Source organism: Papaver somniferum, unplaced genomic scaffold (genome assembly GCF_003573695.1).
Source record: "Papaver somniferum cultivar HN1 unplaced genomic scaffold, ASM357369v1 unplaced-scaffold_125, whole genome shotgun sequence".
NCBI lineage: Eukaryota > Viridiplantae > Streptophyta > Magnoliopsida > Ranunculales > Papaveraceae > Papaver > Papaver somniferum.
Genome location: NW_020621603.1, coordinates 17,632,889 through 17,654,599, shown reverse-complemented (window position 1 = coordinate 17,654,599; position 21,711 = coordinate 17,632,889). Strand labels below are relative to the sequence as shown.

The window sequence follows — 21,711 nt, the reverse complement described above, 5'->3', positions numbered from 1 at the left end:
GTTCTGTACAACGAAATTTGAAAACAAGCTTGAGATAGAAAAACTTGCGAGTTCGATTGAGCGGTGCTTTAATATATGATATACTAGTTGTTTCTACAATTTGATCAGTATACGGAGTTATGAAGTGTAGTTTATCTGTCGACATTACATTAATTGGTAATTAACTATTATTTAGTGTGTTGAAATTCCGCATGAATCCATACCTTGGAATTATGTATGAAAGCAGTTTCAATCACATAGTTAAACGAAGTAGACTTGTGAAAATTATTTTGTACGTAGTTAAAAAAGGTGATTCAGATTCTAATCCAGGACCAATCCCAAGTCATTATCTAATCTGGACCAATCCTAAAGTCAGTATCAATTGCGATAATCAATATGTTAGTTTAAGTCGGTAGTTTAAGGTTTGACTTTTGGTCAAATTTTATTGGTACAAACTTGTTCCTAAAGTTTAGGAACTTAAGAACCAAGTTAGGAAACCTTGTTCCTAAAGTTAAGGTTTCTGAACGACTAAGTTTGTGTTCTCTATATAAAGGATTAGAATTATGATGTAAAAAAAAAATCCAACCTAGAAGAGTGGTAAATCTTTGAGCTTAGGATTTTGGTCGCTTTGTAGGGGGATTAAGTGCTACCGTGAAGGTCAATATCGGTGTGAGATAGAAACTTGTAGAGAGAGGATTTTGGTATTCTAGTGGTTGTTTGCTTGTTTTTCTTTAGTCTCTCTTATTATTTCTTCCATGTTTGTTTCATATCACCAATTACCCTTTGTGATCCTGTGTTCCGTTACGGTCGGGGTGCCAATTTCCCAACAAAATATACATGGATTCTTTTGCTAGTATTGTACGTCCAAATATCTTTTTCTCTCGGACCCATTACTGCATTCAATCAACTTGGTTATATGGCCTGAGGAGTGAGTGAGGACCATCATAACAAGTTTTGTTATTCTTACAAGATGTGGATGTTGGTCACACTAGTCACCAGTGATGATGAGACATTACATAAGACTCTCTCGGTCTCGGTCTTAACTTGTTTGGACATACAGTCAATCTCAGCTAGATAAGAATCTCACGAAAATATTAAATAGTCAAACCAGTCTATCGTTTAGAAACGGAAGGTGTAGTCTTTAAATGTTGTTGTCATGAAACTTGCACATTAATTCTAGAAAAATGAAGAAACTAACAGAAGAATTATGGCAATGTACAAAAGAAATCCAAATAATAATCAAAGACAAAATTAAGAAAAAGAAAAAAAAGAGAGAGAAAGAAAATAGTGGCTTCTTATACCACGTTGTTGTTTGCTTTGAGTTGAAAAATACACGTATTAGATGAAACTTGCTCTGGTGAAGCAAGTACATTCATACAGTTCAAAACCTTCCAATACTCCCCGTGAATCTTCTTTTGATGATCATTTCCGTAAACCCATTTGTCTTCTCCTTTCTTAAACTCATCTCCAGTACTACCATCTGAATTTGAAATCGAAACTCTCCGCCAGTTACACCAAATCCGTAACATAATATACAACATTGTCAGGCAAATCATCGTTGAAGTAAAAACAATAGCTACTACTATTCCCGCAACCGCCGTATCTGATAGTGATTTTCTCACTAAGCCCATTGATCTTGAACACGGACTTAACGGTGCACCGCACAGTTTGTCATTACCCAAGAAGGAATTCGGTGGAAATTGTGAGAAACCTGAAGGAAGTTCACCTTGGAGGCGGTTATTTGTTAAGTTGAGGACATGAAGGCTAGTTAGAGTTCCTAGTGATGAAGGTACGTCTCCTTGGAGTTGATTGAAGGATAAGTTTAATCTCTCTAGCTTGATAAGATTTCCAAGAGAAGACGGAATTTCACCTGACAATGAATTGCTGCTAAGATCCAACATCTCTTGTAGATCATTCAGTTCTCCAAGCTCAGATGGGATTTCACCCACTAAGGAATTCTCGGAGAGTCTCAACATGTAGAGCTTTGTGCATTGCTGAATTGTCGCAGGAATTGATCCAGAAAGGTTGTTTCTTTGCAAGTTGAGAACATTTAATGAACTAAGGTTTCCAATCTCTAATGGGATGTCACCTGAGAGGTTGTTGTCACTGAGAGAAAGCTTAAGTAGTCTCGAACAGTTTCCAAGCTCGGACGGTACCTGTCCGTGAAACTTGTTCGATGACAAATCTAGCTCCCCGAGGGATTGTAAACTTCCTAGCCATGAAGGAATAATTCCCACGAAGTTGTTATTTTGAAGTGTGAAATGCTCTAATTTCTTACATTTTGATAACTGGATGGGAATGTCTCCTGTGAGATTGTTTGATGATAAATCAAGAAAGCTTAGTTCCGTAAGTGCACCAAATTCAGGAGGAATCTTACCATTCAAGAAGTTTTCCCCGAGACGGAGCCGAATCAAGCCTTTTGATTCTGCCAGTCTGGTCGGAATTGGACCAGAAAAGCTGTTGTTTGTCAGGTCCATTACGATCAAACTATTGGAACCCGAAAGCGGATATATACTTCCAGTAAACTTGTTGTGAGAAATATTGATAACCGTGAGATTCTTCAGTAGAAAGAGAGCTTCAGGAAGAGGACCTTGAAGCGAATTGTTGTATAGTGTAACGAGAGTAAGGTCTGTGAGAAATTTCAAAGTCACCGGCAGTGTCCCAGAGAGATTGTTATCGGCTAACGCCAAAGACCGGAGATTCTTACAGTAACCCAAACTTGGCGGTATTGGACCAGATAAATCGTTCTGTCTCAGTTGAAGTAAAACTAGATTTTTAAGCTTCCCGACAGTGGACGGAATTGATCCACTGAAATGATTTCCGAAGAAATCTATCTCTGTTAAGCTCGAACAGTTCATTAGCTCCAATGGAATAGTACCTGACATTTGGTTTTCATAAAGATAAAGAAGACTCAACCTCTGAAGTTTTCCAATTTCGGCGGGAATGCTTCCTGTAAGACTGTTGTGGAATAGAAACAGAGATTCTAAATTACTCAAGCTACCAATTTGAGCGGGAAGTATTCCTGTAAAGCTGTTGTTGTTGAGTAGAAGATCAGTAAGATTCTCTAAATTGTCGATATTAGAAGGTAATTCCCCGGTTAAGTCGTTATCAGAAAGGTCTAGTTGTCGAAGTGAAGAGCAGTTTAGCAATTCGTTGGGTATTCCGCCGCTTAGTTTGTTTCTTGCAAGAAACAGTTTCCGCAAGTTTGGGGAGTTACCCATGCAGAGATGCCTTGGAACTTCACCTGTGAGGAAGTTGTCAGCTAGAACCAGTGACTCAATATTCTCGACGAAGATTCTGATACTTCCTGAAAGATTATTTCTCGACAAATCAAGTGTACGAAGCTGATTCAATTGATTCAACTCCAAAGGAATTTCACCATTTAATCTGTTTCCGAGCAAACTTAAGTAGTTCAAATTGGATAAGTCACCAAGCTCGACCGGGATCGACCCGGACAGAGTGTTATTCGACAAGTTGAGTATCTCTAAAGCTTCAAGCTTTCCAATCGACGCAGGAATTCTTCCTTGGAGATTATTGTTTTCCACTGAGAAGAGTTGAAGTTGTTTGCAATTACCAATCTCTTGTGGTGTGTATCCACTGAGACTGTTCTTTTGCAAATTCAAAGATTTCAAATTCATTAAATTGCCTATTTCGACTGGAATGCTCCCATTGAGTTGGCAGTAACCAAGACCCAATACTCTCAAATCACTTAAATTTCCGATAGTGGACGTAATTTCTCCGCTTAACAAGTTATCACCAATCCGAAGAACTTGCAGTTTTTTCAAAAGACCAATCTCTCTAGGAATCTCACCAGAAAGAGAATTTGTATACAGATGAAGCTCCGTTAGATTTTGAAGTTGTGCAAGCTCGGAAGGAATGATACCTGTGAGAAAATTCAAGGAAAGATCAAGAATTTGAAGCGAAACGAGGTTCGAGAACTCAGACGATATTGAACCAGATAGTCCTGAGTTGGATAAATTTAGACCCACAACTTGGTTTAAACTCACTGAACATTTGACTCCATTCCAACTACATATATTAACTTTAGATGACCAGTTGTCAAGAACTCCTTGAGGATCAATCAACTTTGTTTTAATACTTAAAAGCCACTGAGAATCCTTCGAAGTATCTCCATGAATAAAACCCATAACAAGTAACAATAGAAACAACAACATGTTGTATCTCTGTATCAAACCCATTTTCCTAAAGTTTATGTTCAAATTAAAAATATATTTGAACTAATTAACTCAAGCCGGAGTCAAATGCAGATAGCAAGAAGAAAAGGTGAGATTTTGGACATGATGGAAGAGACAATAAGCAGATATCCACAATTGAAGAAGACGATCAGGTTTTAAACTGTTAAGGTGATGGAAGCTTGGAGTTTATATAGTTTTGTTGAAGAAGACAACACGTGGAGTCCACTGTCCGATTTAGAATCCAACTGACTCACTTAACGTTTTTTAACCTTGTCTTAGTTAATGTTTCTGGTTTTAAGAAACTTGATGAAATTATTTCTTCTCAAACTTAACCTAAACCTCACCTAATACTACTAGATTAAAAACAAGAAGAAAACAAAGAATTCAAAACAACCCACATTTAATCAAATACTAATAGCAATAACAGTGGAGACCAGCTTAAGTTATGGGTTTGAAAATTAAGAGCCAGTGAGGTTGGCATTGGCATCAATATATTGTCTCTACTCTCTATCTCGTCATCTACTTATATAAGAAGCTAGCTAGGATTCTCTGTGAATGCAAAGAAACAAAACATGTAAAGACAAAAGTGGGTTTCATTTCACAAGTGCCTGGGGATGTACAAGAGATTTGTTTTTCTTCCTCGCATCAAAAATACTTCAGTTATTTAACCGGGCCAAATCGGGGTATACCCTGATTATATATATCCATTTTGTTCCCAACCATAATATTGGACTAAAGGATGTTTAATATGTGTAAAGTTACCTACCTAATGAGCTTTCTCTCAATAATAATCAAAACTATTTCTTTTTGGTTTTAGATCAAAACCTTATTAATTTCCTTCCTTCTCCTTCATCATCAATCTAATGATCAATTCCTTTCTCCTTCTCTATATTTCATCGTTTTCAAATGACAAAATATCGTCGATTATGTTTTTTTTTACTATCGATTAATCCTTTCAAACTCATTCTAGTACTTTATTTTGTTATTTGGATGACAAATTAGATCAGAAAATTTGAAATTGTTGAATTGCAGTTACATGGTCGTCATGGTATTTCTTTTGTCGAGCATGCCGACTTTTGGTATTTATTTTTAGTCGGCAAGGTTATAGGATGAATAGCATGTCGACTTTTCAAAGAATTTTGTTTCTGAAAGTAATATTTACAGGGTCGTCACAGTATTCATCCTTATACCTTGCCGACTAAGAACTTGAAAATTTGAACCTTGTCGGCTAATTCTGCATTTGTAACACCTTTCTCTGTATTTCAAAAATTGTATAGTCGACAGGGTATTTTTTTGTCGACCTTACCGATTTTTCATACTTTCAGAATTGAAAGCGTTGATTTCTTCTATAATTTTGAATATAAAATCACTTAGTAGCTTTGCAATCCCCTTTGTAGAAGTGTTTGGCTAGTGTAGTTTCATTTCCATTACAAAAAAAAATCTCAAAAAAAAAATCCTCAAAAAGCATAACACATAATCCATGAGTTCAATCCAAATAATACCTAATTTTAGAATTTTAATTCAATTAACTACCTAAGTTAATTAACTTAAACATATTATTGATGTTAATAAAATATGGACAATTTAACCATTTAGAAAATGATTGAATAAGGGGTGTTCTCTTTTACTTCATAATGATCCGAGTTTTATCTCATTAGGTAACTAATCCCCCATACCCCAATCTCATAAGGTTATTTAGAAGTTTTTCCACCTCTGTTTTCCATGTTTCTAACTTTTTGTGGGGCTTCAAACAGAAGCATGAGTACTACTTATAGCACGCAATCTAAACATAAAATCTCTCCTCCCACCAAAATCTTTACACAAATAGAGAAATCTCTTTTCCTTCCTTTATCTGATTCCTGATACGAAAATCACTTGTTGCTTGGATCAAAATGGTAACATTGTACCAAAATCCCACTCCCAATCCCACTACATCATGTCATTTACTTATGTGTATACCACTCGTTATTATTTTTACCAACCATCCAAAAGGAAAATGGACGCGCATGTATGCGATTGAAGATGTATCTAGTCACTGTTACATTAATTAGCAAGGTGAAAAAAGGAAGAAAAAAATAAAGAAGAAGAAAAAAGACTAAAATTTCTGACCCAATTAATCAGCTGATACCTATTAAGAGACAAAGACACTACCAACTCTAGAATAGTAGGAGATTGAAGTAGATGTTGATAAGAATGAGATTAAAATTTTGAACAAAGAAAAACAAGATGAAATAAATTAAGACAAAAATACAAAATAGAGGGTTAATAATTGAAATTAATTGACAAACAGCAATAATTGTGACATTTTTGTATTTATAAATAGCAGTTCCTAAACTCAAAACATTTTGACTCTTAATTGGACAAGAACTAGAAAAATCTTCTGAGAATTGAAATGATTCCCTCTTTTTCTTTGTTGATATAATGTACAAAGTAGATGATGATATTAGTTTAATAAGTTCATGTTGACTTTATCCAGCTAAAACACGTTAATGTGATTTTAAAATTAAGCTTAGTCATTAGATGAATTAATTAAAGAAGGACTTTGGTTTCCTATGATGTTAGTTAGTATTTTGATTTATTTTCTTTTTTGGAATAGTTAGTATTTAGATGATGAAATACGAATTATTCCTGTATCTACTTCGTATTTATGGGTTTGACCAATACAAATTAGAGGGACCTATATGTTTTGGTCAACTTGGTTTCTACTGACTCCATTATATCGTGCATTACATGAAATTAGTTTAAACAACCATAAAAATCCCGTAAGACCAAGGGTTATGGATAGTGCCACTCTTTTATGCGAAAAGGAGTGAATTACCAATTTCCTCTAATTAGAGGCTATTATGGGTAGTTTTTGTCCTACTTCCACCCCTAACACATTCATACACTCGTTCACATGAACGAGTGGTTGGTAGTGTAACACTAGATGAGAAATGTTCACCATTTGAGAAAATAAAACTATACGAGCGACTATAGTAAAAAAAACTTGCATTGGACAGGGGACAGTCCCCTGTCTATACTGATTTTTACTATCTCACGGGGGACTGTCCCCCATGTATGCTTAAGTTCCATTTTTTAAACAATAACTTTTCCCTCCATTTATTATTTTACATTAGATTTTGAAAAACAATCTATAAACGGGGATGATTACCCGTCTAGTGTCCCCTTTCATTTTGTCCACAACAACTTCACTCTTTCATATGAACTAGTAGTCCTTCGTATGAAAGCGGTAGTCTTCATTTGGAGACTGTCCATAACACATGCTCTAAAGTACAAAAAAAAAAAAAAAATACAATTACAACTTATAACTATAGGGATATTTTGATTTTTGGTCCCAACTTTGTGACCAGAATTCTATTTGGATCGCAGAAAATTTGAAATTAGAGTTTGGTTTGAAGACTCGTGTTCACCGTCTTGACAGTAAGAAGACTAGTTAAATAAGGAAAAAACCAACTACAATTAAGTTTTCTATTTATTTACTAACTGTATCCCTGTAGGTTTTATAGCTAATAAAATTCTTTCTTTCTCTCTCTTCTCCTTTCCTCTTCTTTCTGGGGAAAAAAAACTTTAGCATCCATTAATCTCTTGCTCAGATTTGGTCATTTTTTGACCAGATCTGAGCAAGATTTATTTTCTTTTTTAAGTTTTAATTGAATAAAATTATTTTTATTTTGTTTTTGATGTCATTTGACATGTTTCTTCGCTATTTGCAGCGATTTTTCTTCACTGCGATTTATTCAAATCTTGATCGTTGGTTCGTGACTTGCTATTCTCGATTCAAGAGCATCGACAATCCAACACGGTATTGCTTAGAATCCTTATTCAATCCAAGGGATTTAGGGCATCCGGGTTCGTTTGGATTTACGAGATTTTTGGCAAATAACTCCTTTCTTATAGGAGTATCTCTTATTGAAGAAGAAGAAGAAAAAAACAGATTAAATGGTCAGAATTGATTCCGTATTATGCCATCATCCTTCCCTTACATTTACAAAAATTGGGTAGTATTACGGTATATGGCTCTTTCTCTTCGCGATTTACCTGTAATTGATATCTTCATTTGTATTAGGATTCTTATTATCTTGTATTTTGATGTTTTTGTTATTCTTGTAAGCGATCATGTAATCACATTTTGATTTGAATAAATTTAAATTGTTGATTAACCCAAAAAACAAAAATTGAGATCCATGAAAGAACGACTGAGATTCAGATGAAGATGACAATAATTCCTGTCTTAAATTAAAATCCGAGTATAATTAGTTTCAGAGCTTGAAAGAAAAAAATAAAAATGGCATGTGAGAGCACAAAGAGTTACAGATCATTATTCGATATAGTGATATCTAGTTTTTGTGGTCACGAGTTATAGATTCAAGAAAACAGTTGTTTGATGAGTTCAGTTTTTACTGATTTGATTGACTTTGATTAAAAGGAAAACCTGGTATCATTTCTCGCACTCGGATTCAATAGATCTCTCAGCATACCAATCATTTAGAAGAATAAAATTGTTACTATCAATAATCAAATCATCACCTTATTATATTTCTGTGAATCAGTAAACTCTTCATGATCATCAATTTTCTCATTTCTTATTGCATCTGTTAGAGCATAGCTCGGTCAACCTCGCATGTGTTTCTATCTCAAGCATGTTTGTCAATGTTAGTGATCAAAACTATGAGTCTTGATTTCTAGCCTACATAGCTAAGTCTCGGACTAGGATAGAAAAGTGTAGTTGAACTCAAGGACTTCATGGCTATTCATCATACAACGACGAAGATCTATACAATGAACCGTGGAACTTCATCAAGAAAAGGGTATGTGGAGACTTGAACTTATCTATCACTCAAAAGTCTATCTATTCTATCTCCTACTTCTTATGAGACAAAAGTCGTATGCTATATAGACTAGATCATACACACTTGACATTTCGATCTGAGCATTCATTGCTTATCTTTTATCTCGAAATCGTGTGTTGGTAAAGCATTTCTCTTTGATCAAGTTTATCTTCACCTAGTGACGAAAGTCATGAAAGTTTCAATCACTTTGAGAATTGCTCTGACGTGAATCGGTCTGTGATTAACGGCTACATAGAGACCTCTGAAAATGTCTCAATGATTGAAATGAGAGTTTATATTACATAACCAGGTATTCCTTGAAGTGCAGTTTTCTAACTTTGTTGATAAAGAGAAATCAGGAGGATTGTGGAATTGGCTTGCCAAGTCCGCGAACTGTCGGAAGTTCTCGACCGAGAATTTCTGCTGGATTTTCCAAAACTTGTTTGTGTGCTTAGTCCGCGAACTGGCAGAAGTTCTCTTTCCGAGAATTTCTGCTGAGTTCGGAAAACTCAACCGATTAACTTAAGTCCGCGAACTTGTTTGTGAGCTTAAGAGGTTATGATCTAAAGATGTGCTCTGAACATGAAACATTAAATTACTAAGGAATGCTTTATGCAAACCGTGGATATAATGTTCATGAGACGATTCAATCGAATCGAATCATCTTTATTTCAATTGTGTCTTGTGTAGTTACATAAGATCTCATAGCAATTAAACAACTCTTTAACTAGTTCATTTGAGTCAATTGAACTAGTCATGGTGAAGAAGAACAAGGTTAATATGAAATGCTCATATGGTTGACCTTTTGGGTTACTATGTTGAACCAACATGAACGTACACGTTTGGGCATGGTTTTCACGAACCCAGTAAACGTTTACCCAAGTGTGTGTGACAAGCTAAGTTTTTGATCTAACGGTTGAGAAATATTAGCTCATCCAACGATGAATAAGAATTGCTTTGTAACTAAGGCAAAACCCTGATTTGAAGGCTATATAAAAGAGACATCCGGCATTGAGCAAAACTAATCCCCACACGTCTTTGTGCTACTAGTGCGCTCGCTAGAGTCGATATACATTAACCTTTGATTTTCTTCTCTAAAATAAGGTTAACGACTTAAAGACTTCATTGGGATTGTGAAGCAAGACCGATACTAGTTTATCGTAGTTGTGTGATCTGATCTTGCATCTTCTATCGTCCGAGTACAATCGATTGATTATCTTGAGATCGTGAGAGTTCTCCGATAGGCAAGATAAAGAAGTCACAAAACATCTTCGTCTCACTGTTTGTGATTCCTCGACAATCCGCCTGTGTATTCAGGAAGGATTGTAGAGAGGTGATTGATTAATATAGGTTGTTCTTCGGGAATATAAGACCGGATTATCAATTGGTTCATGTTCACCTTGATTTTATATCTTAAGACGGAACAAAACCTAGGGTTTATATGTGGGAGACATATTTATCCTTTGATAAACTTTTCTATGTGAGACAGATTTGTTTATTATCAAGTCTGTGATTTTGGGTTACAAAAACTCTTGGTTGTGGGTGAGATCAGCTAAGGGAATCAAGTGCGTAGTATCCAGCTGGGATCAGAGACGTAGGAGTACAACTATACCTTGTATCAGTGGGAGATTGATAGGGGTTCAACTATAGTCCAGTACGAAGTTAGCTTGGAGTAGGCTAGTGTCTGTAGAGTCTTAATACAGTGTGTATTCAATCTGGACTAGGTCCCGGGGTTTTTCTGCGTTTGCGGTTTCCTCGTTAACAAAATTTCTGGTGTCTGTGTTATTTCTTTTCCGCATTATATTTTATATAATTGAAATAATACAGGTTGTGCGTTAAGATCATCAACTTCTCTAATCCAACCCTTGGTTGTTGATTGTAGTTGATTGATCCTTGGACATTGGTCTTTGGTACCGTCCAAGTTATCTCTCTTTGATAAAGACTCGCAAATTTCTATTTGTTGAGTAAAGATCATATAGAAATATTGAGATAATAATTCCTTGAGATACTTTTTATCTAGATTGAGTCTGACTGTCTAGTTGATTCTCTAGCAACGTATTTCGGAGTTAGTCCATAAAGATTGCTAATCAAAATATTGGGTGGTGTTGTTAGACCCCCGTTTTTTCAATTGGTATCAGAGCAGGAAAACACGTTAAAGACCTCATAAGTCTATGTTTGTGGCAATCTGAGTCTGTGGACAGTATCTCATACGCATACCAAAATGCCTCCTAAGAGCAACCACAGTCATGAAGGGGACTAAATACTAAAATCCATACTAAAAGCTAAAAAAAATTGGGTATAGTGGAGGTGAAATGCAGTGGTGAAAGACTAAAATTTAATCAGGCGGACGATATAATAGCGCCCCAAGTTAAACGTAAGTATAACGAGCGTATGACAGTGAGGCGTGGGTATTGTGAACGTACGTATGAGACGCTGGTATTGTGCACGCTTGGATATGGGCGTAAGTATTACAAACGCATGGAGTGAGACGGGGATAAAAGATGCGTTTCATGGGACGTTGTACACGACAAACACACAGGTCCCCATTTTGGGCGGATATATTAACCACGCCTGGTGTGAGGCGCAGGTATTATATGAGTTTGGCTGGGCGGAGCTAATAACTGCGCCCCATTCAAACGTTGGTTTTATTTCCGCCTGGATACAAACGTTCATTATACTTGCGTCTAATCTCAAACGCTATTAATACATGCGCCCCACTATATGTTGATTTGGTCTGGTTAGTGACTACATTTAGTCTCAAACCCTAATTTTCCATACCATATATAGCTTTAGTCCCTTCCACTGTGGCTGGTTTTTGGACCAAATTTGGGTATAGTCCCCGAATTTGGTCATGACTGTGGATGCTCTAAAGCGATCAACTTTGTCAAGCGTCTCAGAAATACCTCGGAGGGTCACTCCTTAAATGATTCTTCCGAATCCCAAGGTAGGGAGACTGTTTCATCCTGTGTTGGTCATTCTTCCTCCAATGAGACTTTGGACATAATGGCAAAAGATGAAATCGAGCTCACCATAATTTCAAAAAATTCCACAGAGTTTGTTGATCTCATGGATCATGTACAACTCATGGATGAATTCGAAAAGTCTATTGATCGTGAAAAGTAATTTACAACATTATAGGGCCATTCTCTAAGGAAATTGAGAAACTTCTTCAAGAAAACAATATACAACATGAAAAGGTTTCTGATCTTGAAAAGCTGTTCAAAGAAGGCTCAATTAGAGAAAATTGTTTGATAAAGACGCATTCATCCAATCTAGACAGACTTCGTGTTGAGAAGAAGAAACTTGAAGCATCACTTGTATTTGCCCGTGGACAGTGCAAATCCTTGGAAAAGGAAAACTCTGTTTTAAAGAAAAATTCTTCGGCAAAAATTAATTCTCATGAGTTACTGTAAAGAATGAAATTTTCTCCAGAAGAAGATTGTGTCAAGAAAAGTTTTCATAACTTACAATCTTCTCTGGTGGCTATGAAGTTTAAACAAATACCTGTTGTTACTTCTCCTCCACGAATATGTACCTTCTGTGGAAAAGGAAATCACTATGCTATCCATTGTTTTGCTAGAAAGAAAAGTGTTTGTGAACTTCACAAGTTGCTTGTTTCTACTGTCAATGGAGTAAATAGTCGGAAGACTACTATTGTGAAGATCCCTTTCACAGGAAACCATGCATCTTATAAAAATGATCTCTCTCCTAGAAATCATCACAGGACATTTGTAAATTCTTGTGCTTATAAGATTGAATCTGATAAATCTAAGTCTAGTGTGTGGAGATGAATTTCGTAAAATCCCCTAGAACCTATTTCTAAAGGTCCTAGACTTTGTTATCAGAAAGGTTTCTCTCCTGTGATTCCCAGAAGGACTGCGAGACACACCCTCTTTCCTGGAAGCTGCGGTGAAAGGACAAGAAGTGCTGAGAAAAGATATCCTAGAGGAAATTACAGCTACTCTATCAGAACCTATGGCGAGACTATGTCTCCCTCTGCTACCTAACAGCAGAATGATCTATCCTTGTGTCTAACTTGAGAGATACAAGGATGAGGATTTGAGATATGCTCAAGTATTGTGTTATATTTTCTCTAGATTGTATATACCTTGTTTTATTGATCTTCTCTAGTCTCTTTTTCTTTTTGTCACTTTGATCTTTTGATGGTGGATGTTTTGGATGTTGTACAATATCTCTCTTTAGGGCCATTTGTTTTGTCATCCCACGAACGCTCGTATCTCCTCAAGGAAATTTAGGGTTTCTAGCCAGGGTATTCACGAACATATATAAATCTTATCTTATATGTGGTTCATATTTCTTCAGAAAGGAGCTCTATGGAAACTGTTCCCAAAGAAGAAGTTAACCCTGTGGTTGAGGATAATCTCAAAGGATGTGATTTTGGTCAAGAGTTTATACGGAAGAAGATGATTGAAAGAAAAGAGTATAACACTTGGATTGGTGAATCTGTCAAGGATCTGATTCGTGTTCAGAATGAATTTAAGAACGAACTGGCTAACCTTCAATTGTAGATAAACCATCTTATTGATGGACAGGCGAAAATCCTTGGTACTCAGAATATCTTGATCAAAAATCAGAAGAAAGTTATCCTTGATTGTGCAAAGGCTCATCATTATGCTCGCACTATTGATCGAAAAGTCAACGTTCTAACCTTTGAACATGGTGTCTCTACAGTCAACAGAGTCAAGGATATCAGTGACTCCTACTTTGATGGACCATTTCAGAGGTATGAAATCATCAAGGAAAACTAAGTTTTTGTTGCCTAGTATGTCTTCTTTTTGGATTAGCTGGAATAATAACTAGTGCTTTGAATAGAGATGATTGTGAGTACACATATCTATTTTGTATTCATCTTCTTATGTTATTTTTTAGGTTTATGGTTATTAAATTATAAAAATATTTGGAGGATGATTCTATTGCAGTATTGATATTTATGATTTTGTGATATTGCAATTTGTTTATGGGATATGTATTGTTTGCGTGCGTGAACTTGAAGGTCCCATATTGCGGTCAAAAGTAAAGTCTTTCATGAATTAATATTCTTATTGATGAAAGGATGAATGGACTTTTGACAAATACAAAAGTTAAGCCTATGCAGTCATGTATTTGATGGAAAATAGGATAAAATCTTTTGTTCGACAAGGATAAAGTCTATTATGTCGTTATGGTGTAAAATAGAATAGATCCTTGTATGTTATCCACGGTATTGATCTTCATTGATCTATTTTATTATGTTTTACAGTGAAGGCTCCATTGTGTGTCTTATGTTGAGCACGATACAACTAAGTCGATTCTTCTTATTGGCTTGTTGGTTGTTCCATAAAATGCTATATGTTGAGCATTAGGAACTAAATTAATCAACTAGTTTGGTTATTTAGTTTGTACTCCATAAGTTTTCCTTCTTATCTCGAGTACATGTACGGTTAAGGTTGTCATTTTCTATGATGAACTTAGTCGGGGTTCCATAAGTCCTCTTATCTGGAGCCCAAACTAATTAAATTGATTACTTCGGTGATTAATTTGTTTACTTGTATTCCAATTGGATTAATTATAGGTTCTCTTGTAATTAGTCTAGTTGAGTTTTCATATATTCCACAAATTCTTGTGTTGAGTATATGAACTGATATACTAATCATGTTATATCGGTTAATATAGTCGCATATTCCGTAAGGTTTTCCTTATGTTGAGTATGTGAACGATTAAGTTAGTCGTCTCCATATGATTAACTTAGGCGTAGCTCCGTGAGTTTACTTATGTTGAGCACATTCAATTAAATTGAACACTTTTGTGGATTGATTTAGTTGTGTATTCCAATTAAATTAATCATGTGTTTACTTGTGGTTAATTTGGTTGAGTTTTGGATATAGAAAATCATTCTCATGGTTTTTGGTATCCAACAAAAAATCCTTCTTTTCTTTCGAAATTAAAGTCGCTCTTGTTATTCTTTCGGGAATGACATCAAATGGGGAGAGTTCTTTTGAACTTGTGCTTAATGGTAATATATTGCGGGGAGTGCGGCTGTGGAATTTTATAGGGGTTATCTTGTATCTTAAAACTCCTTGATGAATGCATTTAGATTCGGCTTTATGATTGCATCTAAATTAAGTTGGTATGTATGTTTTCTTTTAGTCTATGAAATGTCTCTTGTGGAAATTTCATTATGATCTTGTTCTTGTACCTTTGCCAATTTTATTGAAAAAAAGGGGGAGAAATATTGTAGTTCACACTGAAAATACATATGGTTTTCGGATCATTGTGTAAGGGGGCGTGGTTTCCATGATCGAGATGGAGTATTGACTAAGGGGGAGTGATACATATCACCATAGTATTATTGTTAAAGTCGTGATAAAAATTGGACTTTGATGTTACATAATAATACTATGACACTATATAATAATGATCGAGAATCTCGATTTCTCTAATTGTTATAGCTACGGATCTTCAACCACGGTGATGCTAAACTTACAACCTTTGGGATCATTGGAGTACTTGGAAGGACGAAGATTTCAGGGAACGTTGAAGATTAGACTATGGAATAGGAGCCACTAAATTTTATCTTTTTTGTATTCCATATGTATTAATAGTTTTGTCACTAAAATTGACAAAGGGGGAGATTGTTAGAGCATAGCTCGATCAACCTCGCATGCGTTGCTATCTAAAGCATGTTTGTCAATGTTAGTGATCAAACCTATGAGTCTTGATTTTTAGCCTACATAGCTAAGTCTCGGACTAGGATAGAAAAGTGTAGTTGAGCTCAAGGACTTCATGGCGATTCATCATACAACGACGGAGATCTATACAAGGAACCGTGGAACTTCATCAACAAAAAGGTATGTGGAGACTTGAACTTATCTATCACTCAAAAGTCTATCTATTCTATCTCCTACTTCTTATGAGACAAAAGTCGTATGATATATAGATTAGATCATACACACTTGACATTTCGAGCTGAGCATTCATTGCTTATCTTTTATCTCGGAACCGTGTGTTGGTAAAGCGTTTCGCTTTGATCAAGTTTATCTTCACCTAGTAACGAAAGTCATGAAAGTTTCAATCACTTTGAGAATTGTTGTGACGTGAATCGATCTGTGAATAACTGCTACCTAGCATCCTCTGAGAATGTCTCAATATTTGAAATGAGAGTTTAGATTACATAAACATGTATTCCTTGAACTGAAGTTTTCGAACTTTGTTGATCAAGAGAAATCGGGAGGATTGTGGAATTGGCTTTCCAAGTCCGCGAACCCAGTCCGCGAACTGTCGGAAGTTCTCGACCGAGAATATCTGCTGGATTTTCCAAAACTTGTTTGTGTGTTTAGCCCGCGAACCCAGACCGCGAACTGGCGAAAGTTCTCTTTCCGAGAATTTCTGATGAGTTTGGAAAACTCAACCAATTAACTTAAGTCCGCGAACTTGTTTGTGAACTTAAGCGGTTATGATCTAAAGATGTGCTATGAAAATGAAACATTAAATTGCTAAGGAATGCTTTATGCAAACCGTGGATATAATGTTCATGAGACGATTCAATCGAATCGAATCATCTTTATTTCAATTGTGTCTTGTGTAGTTACATAAGATCTCATAGCAATTAAACAACTCTTTAACTAGTTCATTTGAGTCAATTGAACTAGTCATGGTGAAGAAGAACAAGGTTAATATGAAATGCTCATATGGTTGACCTTTTGGGTTACTATGTTGAACCAACATGAACGTACACGTTTGGGCATGGTTTTCACGAACCCAGTAAACGTTTACCCAAGTGTGTGTGACAAGCTAAGTTTTCGATCTAACGGTTGAGAAATATTAACTTGAATCTAAAGCAGGTTTTCATCTAACGGTGAATAAGGATTGCTTTGTAACTAAGGAAAAACCCTGATTTGAAGGCTATATAAAGGAGACATCTAGCATTGAGCAAAACTAATCCCCACACGTCTGTGTGCTACTAGTGCTCTCTCTAGAGTCAATCTCCATTAACCTTTGATTTTCTTCTCTAAAATTAGGTTAGCGACTTAAATAATTCATTGGGATTGTGAAGCCAGACCGATACTACTTTATCGTAATTGTGTGATCTGATCTTGCATCTTCTATCGTACGAGTACAATCGATTGATTGGCTTGAGATCGTGAGAGTTCTCTGATAAGCAATATAAAGAAGTCACAAACATCGTCGTCTCACTGTTTGTGATTCCTTGACAAACCTCCTGTATAGTCAGGAAGGATTGTAGAGAGGTTATTGATTAATCTAGGATGTTCTTCGGGAATATAAGACCGTATTATTAATTGGTTCCTGTTCTCCTTGATTTTATATCTTAAGACGGAACAAAACCTAGGGTTTATCTGTGGGAGACAGATTTATCATATGATAGACTTTTCTGTGTGAGACAGATCTGTTTATTATCAAGTCTGTGATTTTGGGTTATAGCAACCATTGATTGTGGGGTGAGATCAATTAAGGGAATCAAGTGCGCAGTATCCTGCTGGGATCAGAGGCGTAGGAGTACAACTGTACCTTGTATCAGTGAGAGATTGATAGGGTTTCAACTATAGTCCAGTCCGAAGTTAGCTTGGAGTAGGCTAGTGTCTGTAGCGTCTTAATACAGTGTGTATTCAATCTGGACTAGGTCCCGGGGTTTTTCTGCATTTGCGGTTTCCTTGTTAACAAAATTTCTGGTGTCTGTGTTATTTCTTTTCCGCATTATATTTTATATAATTGAAATAATACAGGTTGTGTATTAAGATTATAAACTTCTCTAATCCAACCCTTAGTTGTTGATTGTAGTTGATTGATCCTTGGACATTGTTCTTTGGTTCCGTCCAAGTTATCTCTCTTTGATAAAGAGTCGCAGATTTCTATTTACTTGAGTAAAGATCAAATCGAGAGATTGAGATAATAATTCCTTGAGATACTTTTTATCTAGATTGAGTCTGTCTGTCTAGTTGATTCTCTAGCAAAGTATTTCGGAGTTAGTCCATACAGATTGATAATCGAAATATTGGGTGGTTTTGTTAGACCCCCGCTTTTTCAGCATCATCATTTTCAAAGAATTAGACGTCGTATATCTTTAAAAATCTCTTTCGAAATGATCGAATCACTTTCAGGAAAGACTCACATTCATTATGAAATCACATTAATTGTGTTAAAAATCAAAACACTAAAAAAGTAAAATAAATAAGTTTTCTATATATATCCATAAAATTGCCACAATCTGAGAAACACACCTTCCAACTTTTCAATTTAAACTAAAGGAAAATTTTCAATTGGTCGAGTGTAGAATTTAATGAATTCAATCTCGATAAATATTTTGATGCAAGACAAAGATGAAAAAGCAGTGCTACCGACGAGTAAGAAGATGATATAAATTGGTCAAATTTATGAATTTTCGTGGTCAATTAAAAATCAGAGTTATCTCGCATGCGAGGGCTTAATGGCAACTCAGACGTTAAATAAATAGATCATTTAAAAATCAACATTATTTTGGTAACGGTCAAATATGATCTTGGGACCCAAACTCTAATTTCGAACATTCTAGGACCCAAATGCATCTCTGGTCACAAAGTTGGGACCCAACGTCAAAATTTTCCATAATTATATCATCATCATCACATTAAGTTTATTATAACACACCTAGTTCGCAGGTGTTGGTCAAATAAGATATAATTGGGTGGGAATAAGCCTAAAATACATGGGTGACTTTGTGCGAAGCTATTAAATATTGCATAACCGCAGCAGTGCATGCTGAAAAGGCCACATAATAAAATGATCACATTGTATAAACTAGATGACTGCTGCAGCAGTAAGGGCCGACAAAATTTCAACCATCCAAGTCGATTTTAAGTAAGACTCGATGACCACGCGCGGTGGGATGCAGACGCCACGAAATTTCAGTATTATTTTAGGCAAGTGTAATAATGTATCAGGATCCACTTTGTAGTTGCGGTCAGAAAATCCCCATAAAATATTGAGGGCCTTCGTAACAAAACATGACCTGCATTCTCGTATCTCATCATGCATGATGTATTTCAATGTTTGTTTTTTGTTTTTTTTTTTTTGGATCGGTGCCTAATGTAGTTCAATGGTAAACTTCAAGAATGCTTGATAAGTTGATATGATCGCAGATTCACATCATATTCATTATTAATGTGTAAACAATAACTTGTGATTGTTTAACTTATGGACGTAGTGATTAAGTGAATTATATAATAAAATTAGAGAAAATAAAATAGTTACCCATCAATCATGCATAAATAGCTTCATCCATTTCCTTGGTTACGAAGGAATTAGCTCATCTTGTTGGAAACACACTCGAATTATGAATTTATTGTTCAAAAGGTGTTTACAAAGGTTAAAAGAATCAAAAAGAACAAAACAACAATCACAGAAAGCCTTTTGCAACTAAATAACAGCGGTACTTCTCTTCTGTGGTTGAATATAAGACTGCTTCTACGAATGACTCTTCCTCCCTTGCAGCAGCAGAAATAATTCTCTGCACATCTTTCCTTCACCTCTGTGGCCTCCCAATCGACCCCCAATCACTCTATATGACCTGTTATGACTTCCTTTCCCTTATTTATACACCACATGTTGGAAATATCTCTAGAATTTTATTGATTTCCTTCCTCCAAAAGTCACGGGACTTCGGATATTTCTTCTCTTCTTTACGCGCAAACTTTCCAGATTTGATTTGTACAAATCCTGTAGAATATCTTGTCCTATTATTCTACAAAACTTCCATATATACAGCCAGTTACCCGTCGTGTCAACACTCTGTTATACCGAGAATAGTTGTGGAAACTTATTTCCAAATTTAAACTCACCTACCTTCCATGTTTTCATATGATACCAAATATGCGAAGATTTTAAACACGTACTCCAGCTACAAACTTCCTTATTGAATATAGTCGAATCCTCCATGCCGCACATAACAACCTAAACAAACCCGAGTCTCCATCACTGCCCTGTTTTAGGAGAGCTACGTGAAACAATCCTTCTCCTTGGAATTAAAGCACATTACCAAGCCTGTTTATCATTAAAAAACCGGTATCGATCCAATCCTGTGATTAAATCCCCATGAAGCTCTTCCAAAACTCGTGCAAAAAATAATACGGGCGACTGGTTCAGGCCAAAAGGCAACTTTGAAAAAGAGAAGAAAGGGCGTGCCCCTATCAAACAACTGGGTGCCCTTAGCACATACCCCTGAGGTGCCTTTAGTAAATCATGGGGTGCCAATAGTAAATTTTGAGGGCCCTTCAACAATTTATCTCGGGTGCCAATAACACTTCTCATGGGTGCCTTTAACACATTTTTGGATGCCTTTAGTAATTGTCTCCCGGGATGCAAATACCACTTTTCGAGCCAGTTTTCCTACACATGTTTATTTCTCCAAAAATACCTACAAAGACATAAAAAACCATAATAAATACAAAATCGAGTACTAACAATATATAGAATATAGATCAAATCAGACACAAAATTGCGTCCATCAAATACCCCCAAAATTATTATTTTCAAGTCCTCGAGCAAATCAAATCTACAAAATAAAATCCTAACTCATTGTCGCAGGCTTGCACTTAGCATGTGCAATAAGCCTTTAAACCCCTAGGTGTCCCTAGTGGCCGAGTTATAGTCTCGGGAGGGTTTACAAGAAATATACCCACAAAATATTTACTCCATACCCTAACTATCTACGTAGAACCTTGAAAGGCACTAAAGAATCTCCTTGGTTGGCATACTCTCATTGACTACATGAGGAAGTACCCTGATATGAAATTCCAATTGATGTACACGATTTTGCACTCACATACTAAAATTCATATATAAGTTATAGAGATCTACTCAGATAATCGCACTATGGACATCAATATCCGGAATCAAAAAATCACATGAATAGATATTGACTAAGTGAACGGTGTTTCACATATCTGTCTGAAAGCCACTGCCAAGATGAACATATCCTAATGGACTGAGTTACTGGTCTGACTAATATCAACACAACTGGCATATACAAGGGAACTAGTGGTTGATAATCCTAATTCTAGATCAACTCAGCTGGCATATATAAGGGAACCAACGGTCGATTTTATTGAACAATTTATTCCAGTTGGTCTGATGGTATGGTCTCATTATTATTTTTTAACTTTTTTTCATCTTTTTTTTTTTGGGTAACTCAGTCACTCTACTTCATCCCAGCAGTGGTAACAACTCGATGCATGTGCCCCACCAAATCACTTAGAGAAACATATTTTAAAAAGAAATAAAATAAAAACAGAAGGTGAATAGGACTCAACGAGATATGACGAAACTACCATGTTATTTCTAACATCCGAGCTATGTGCTTTTATGAATAAACTCTATTTAGATGCTTCCATCTACTCAGATTGGTTCCTCAACTCCTACAACCAAGATGCTTCCATCCACTTAGATTGGTTAGTTCCATCCTTAATAGACATAAATTTCTAGGCTCTGGAGTTTAATAATGCAACTAAAAAGTTTCTCCCATACCCCCAAACTTAAATCTAACATTGTCCTCAATGTTCTAAAATAAAATGAAAAACATGAACAAGGAGAAATTGTTACCATTTGAAGCAAAAGAGTTAAGGAAAGATATTACTGTGTTGCATAAGCATGGGTTACCTCCCAATAAGTGTTAATTTTAACGTCTTCAGCCAGACATAATAAAGAATTAATCACCT

The 21,711-nt window shown here is 35.8% G+C and overlaps 1 protein-coding gene across 1 annotated transcript; it reads right to left on the bottom strand.

Annotated features, from left to right (window-relative positions):
• Positions 1–1,189: 1,189 nt before the first annotated feature.
• On the bottom strand, positions 1,190–4,434 carry LOC113331156 (LRR receptor-like serine/threonine-protein kinase GSO1). Its single transcript, XM_026577910.1, has one exon. The coding sequence runs from the start codon at positions 4,176–4,178 to the stop codon at positions 1,275–1,277; it is 2,904 nt and encodes a 967-aa protein (XP_026433695.1). The 5' UTR covers positions 4,179–4,434; the 3' UTR covers positions 1,190–1,274.
• Positions 4,435–21,711: the final 17,277 nt, after the last annotated feature.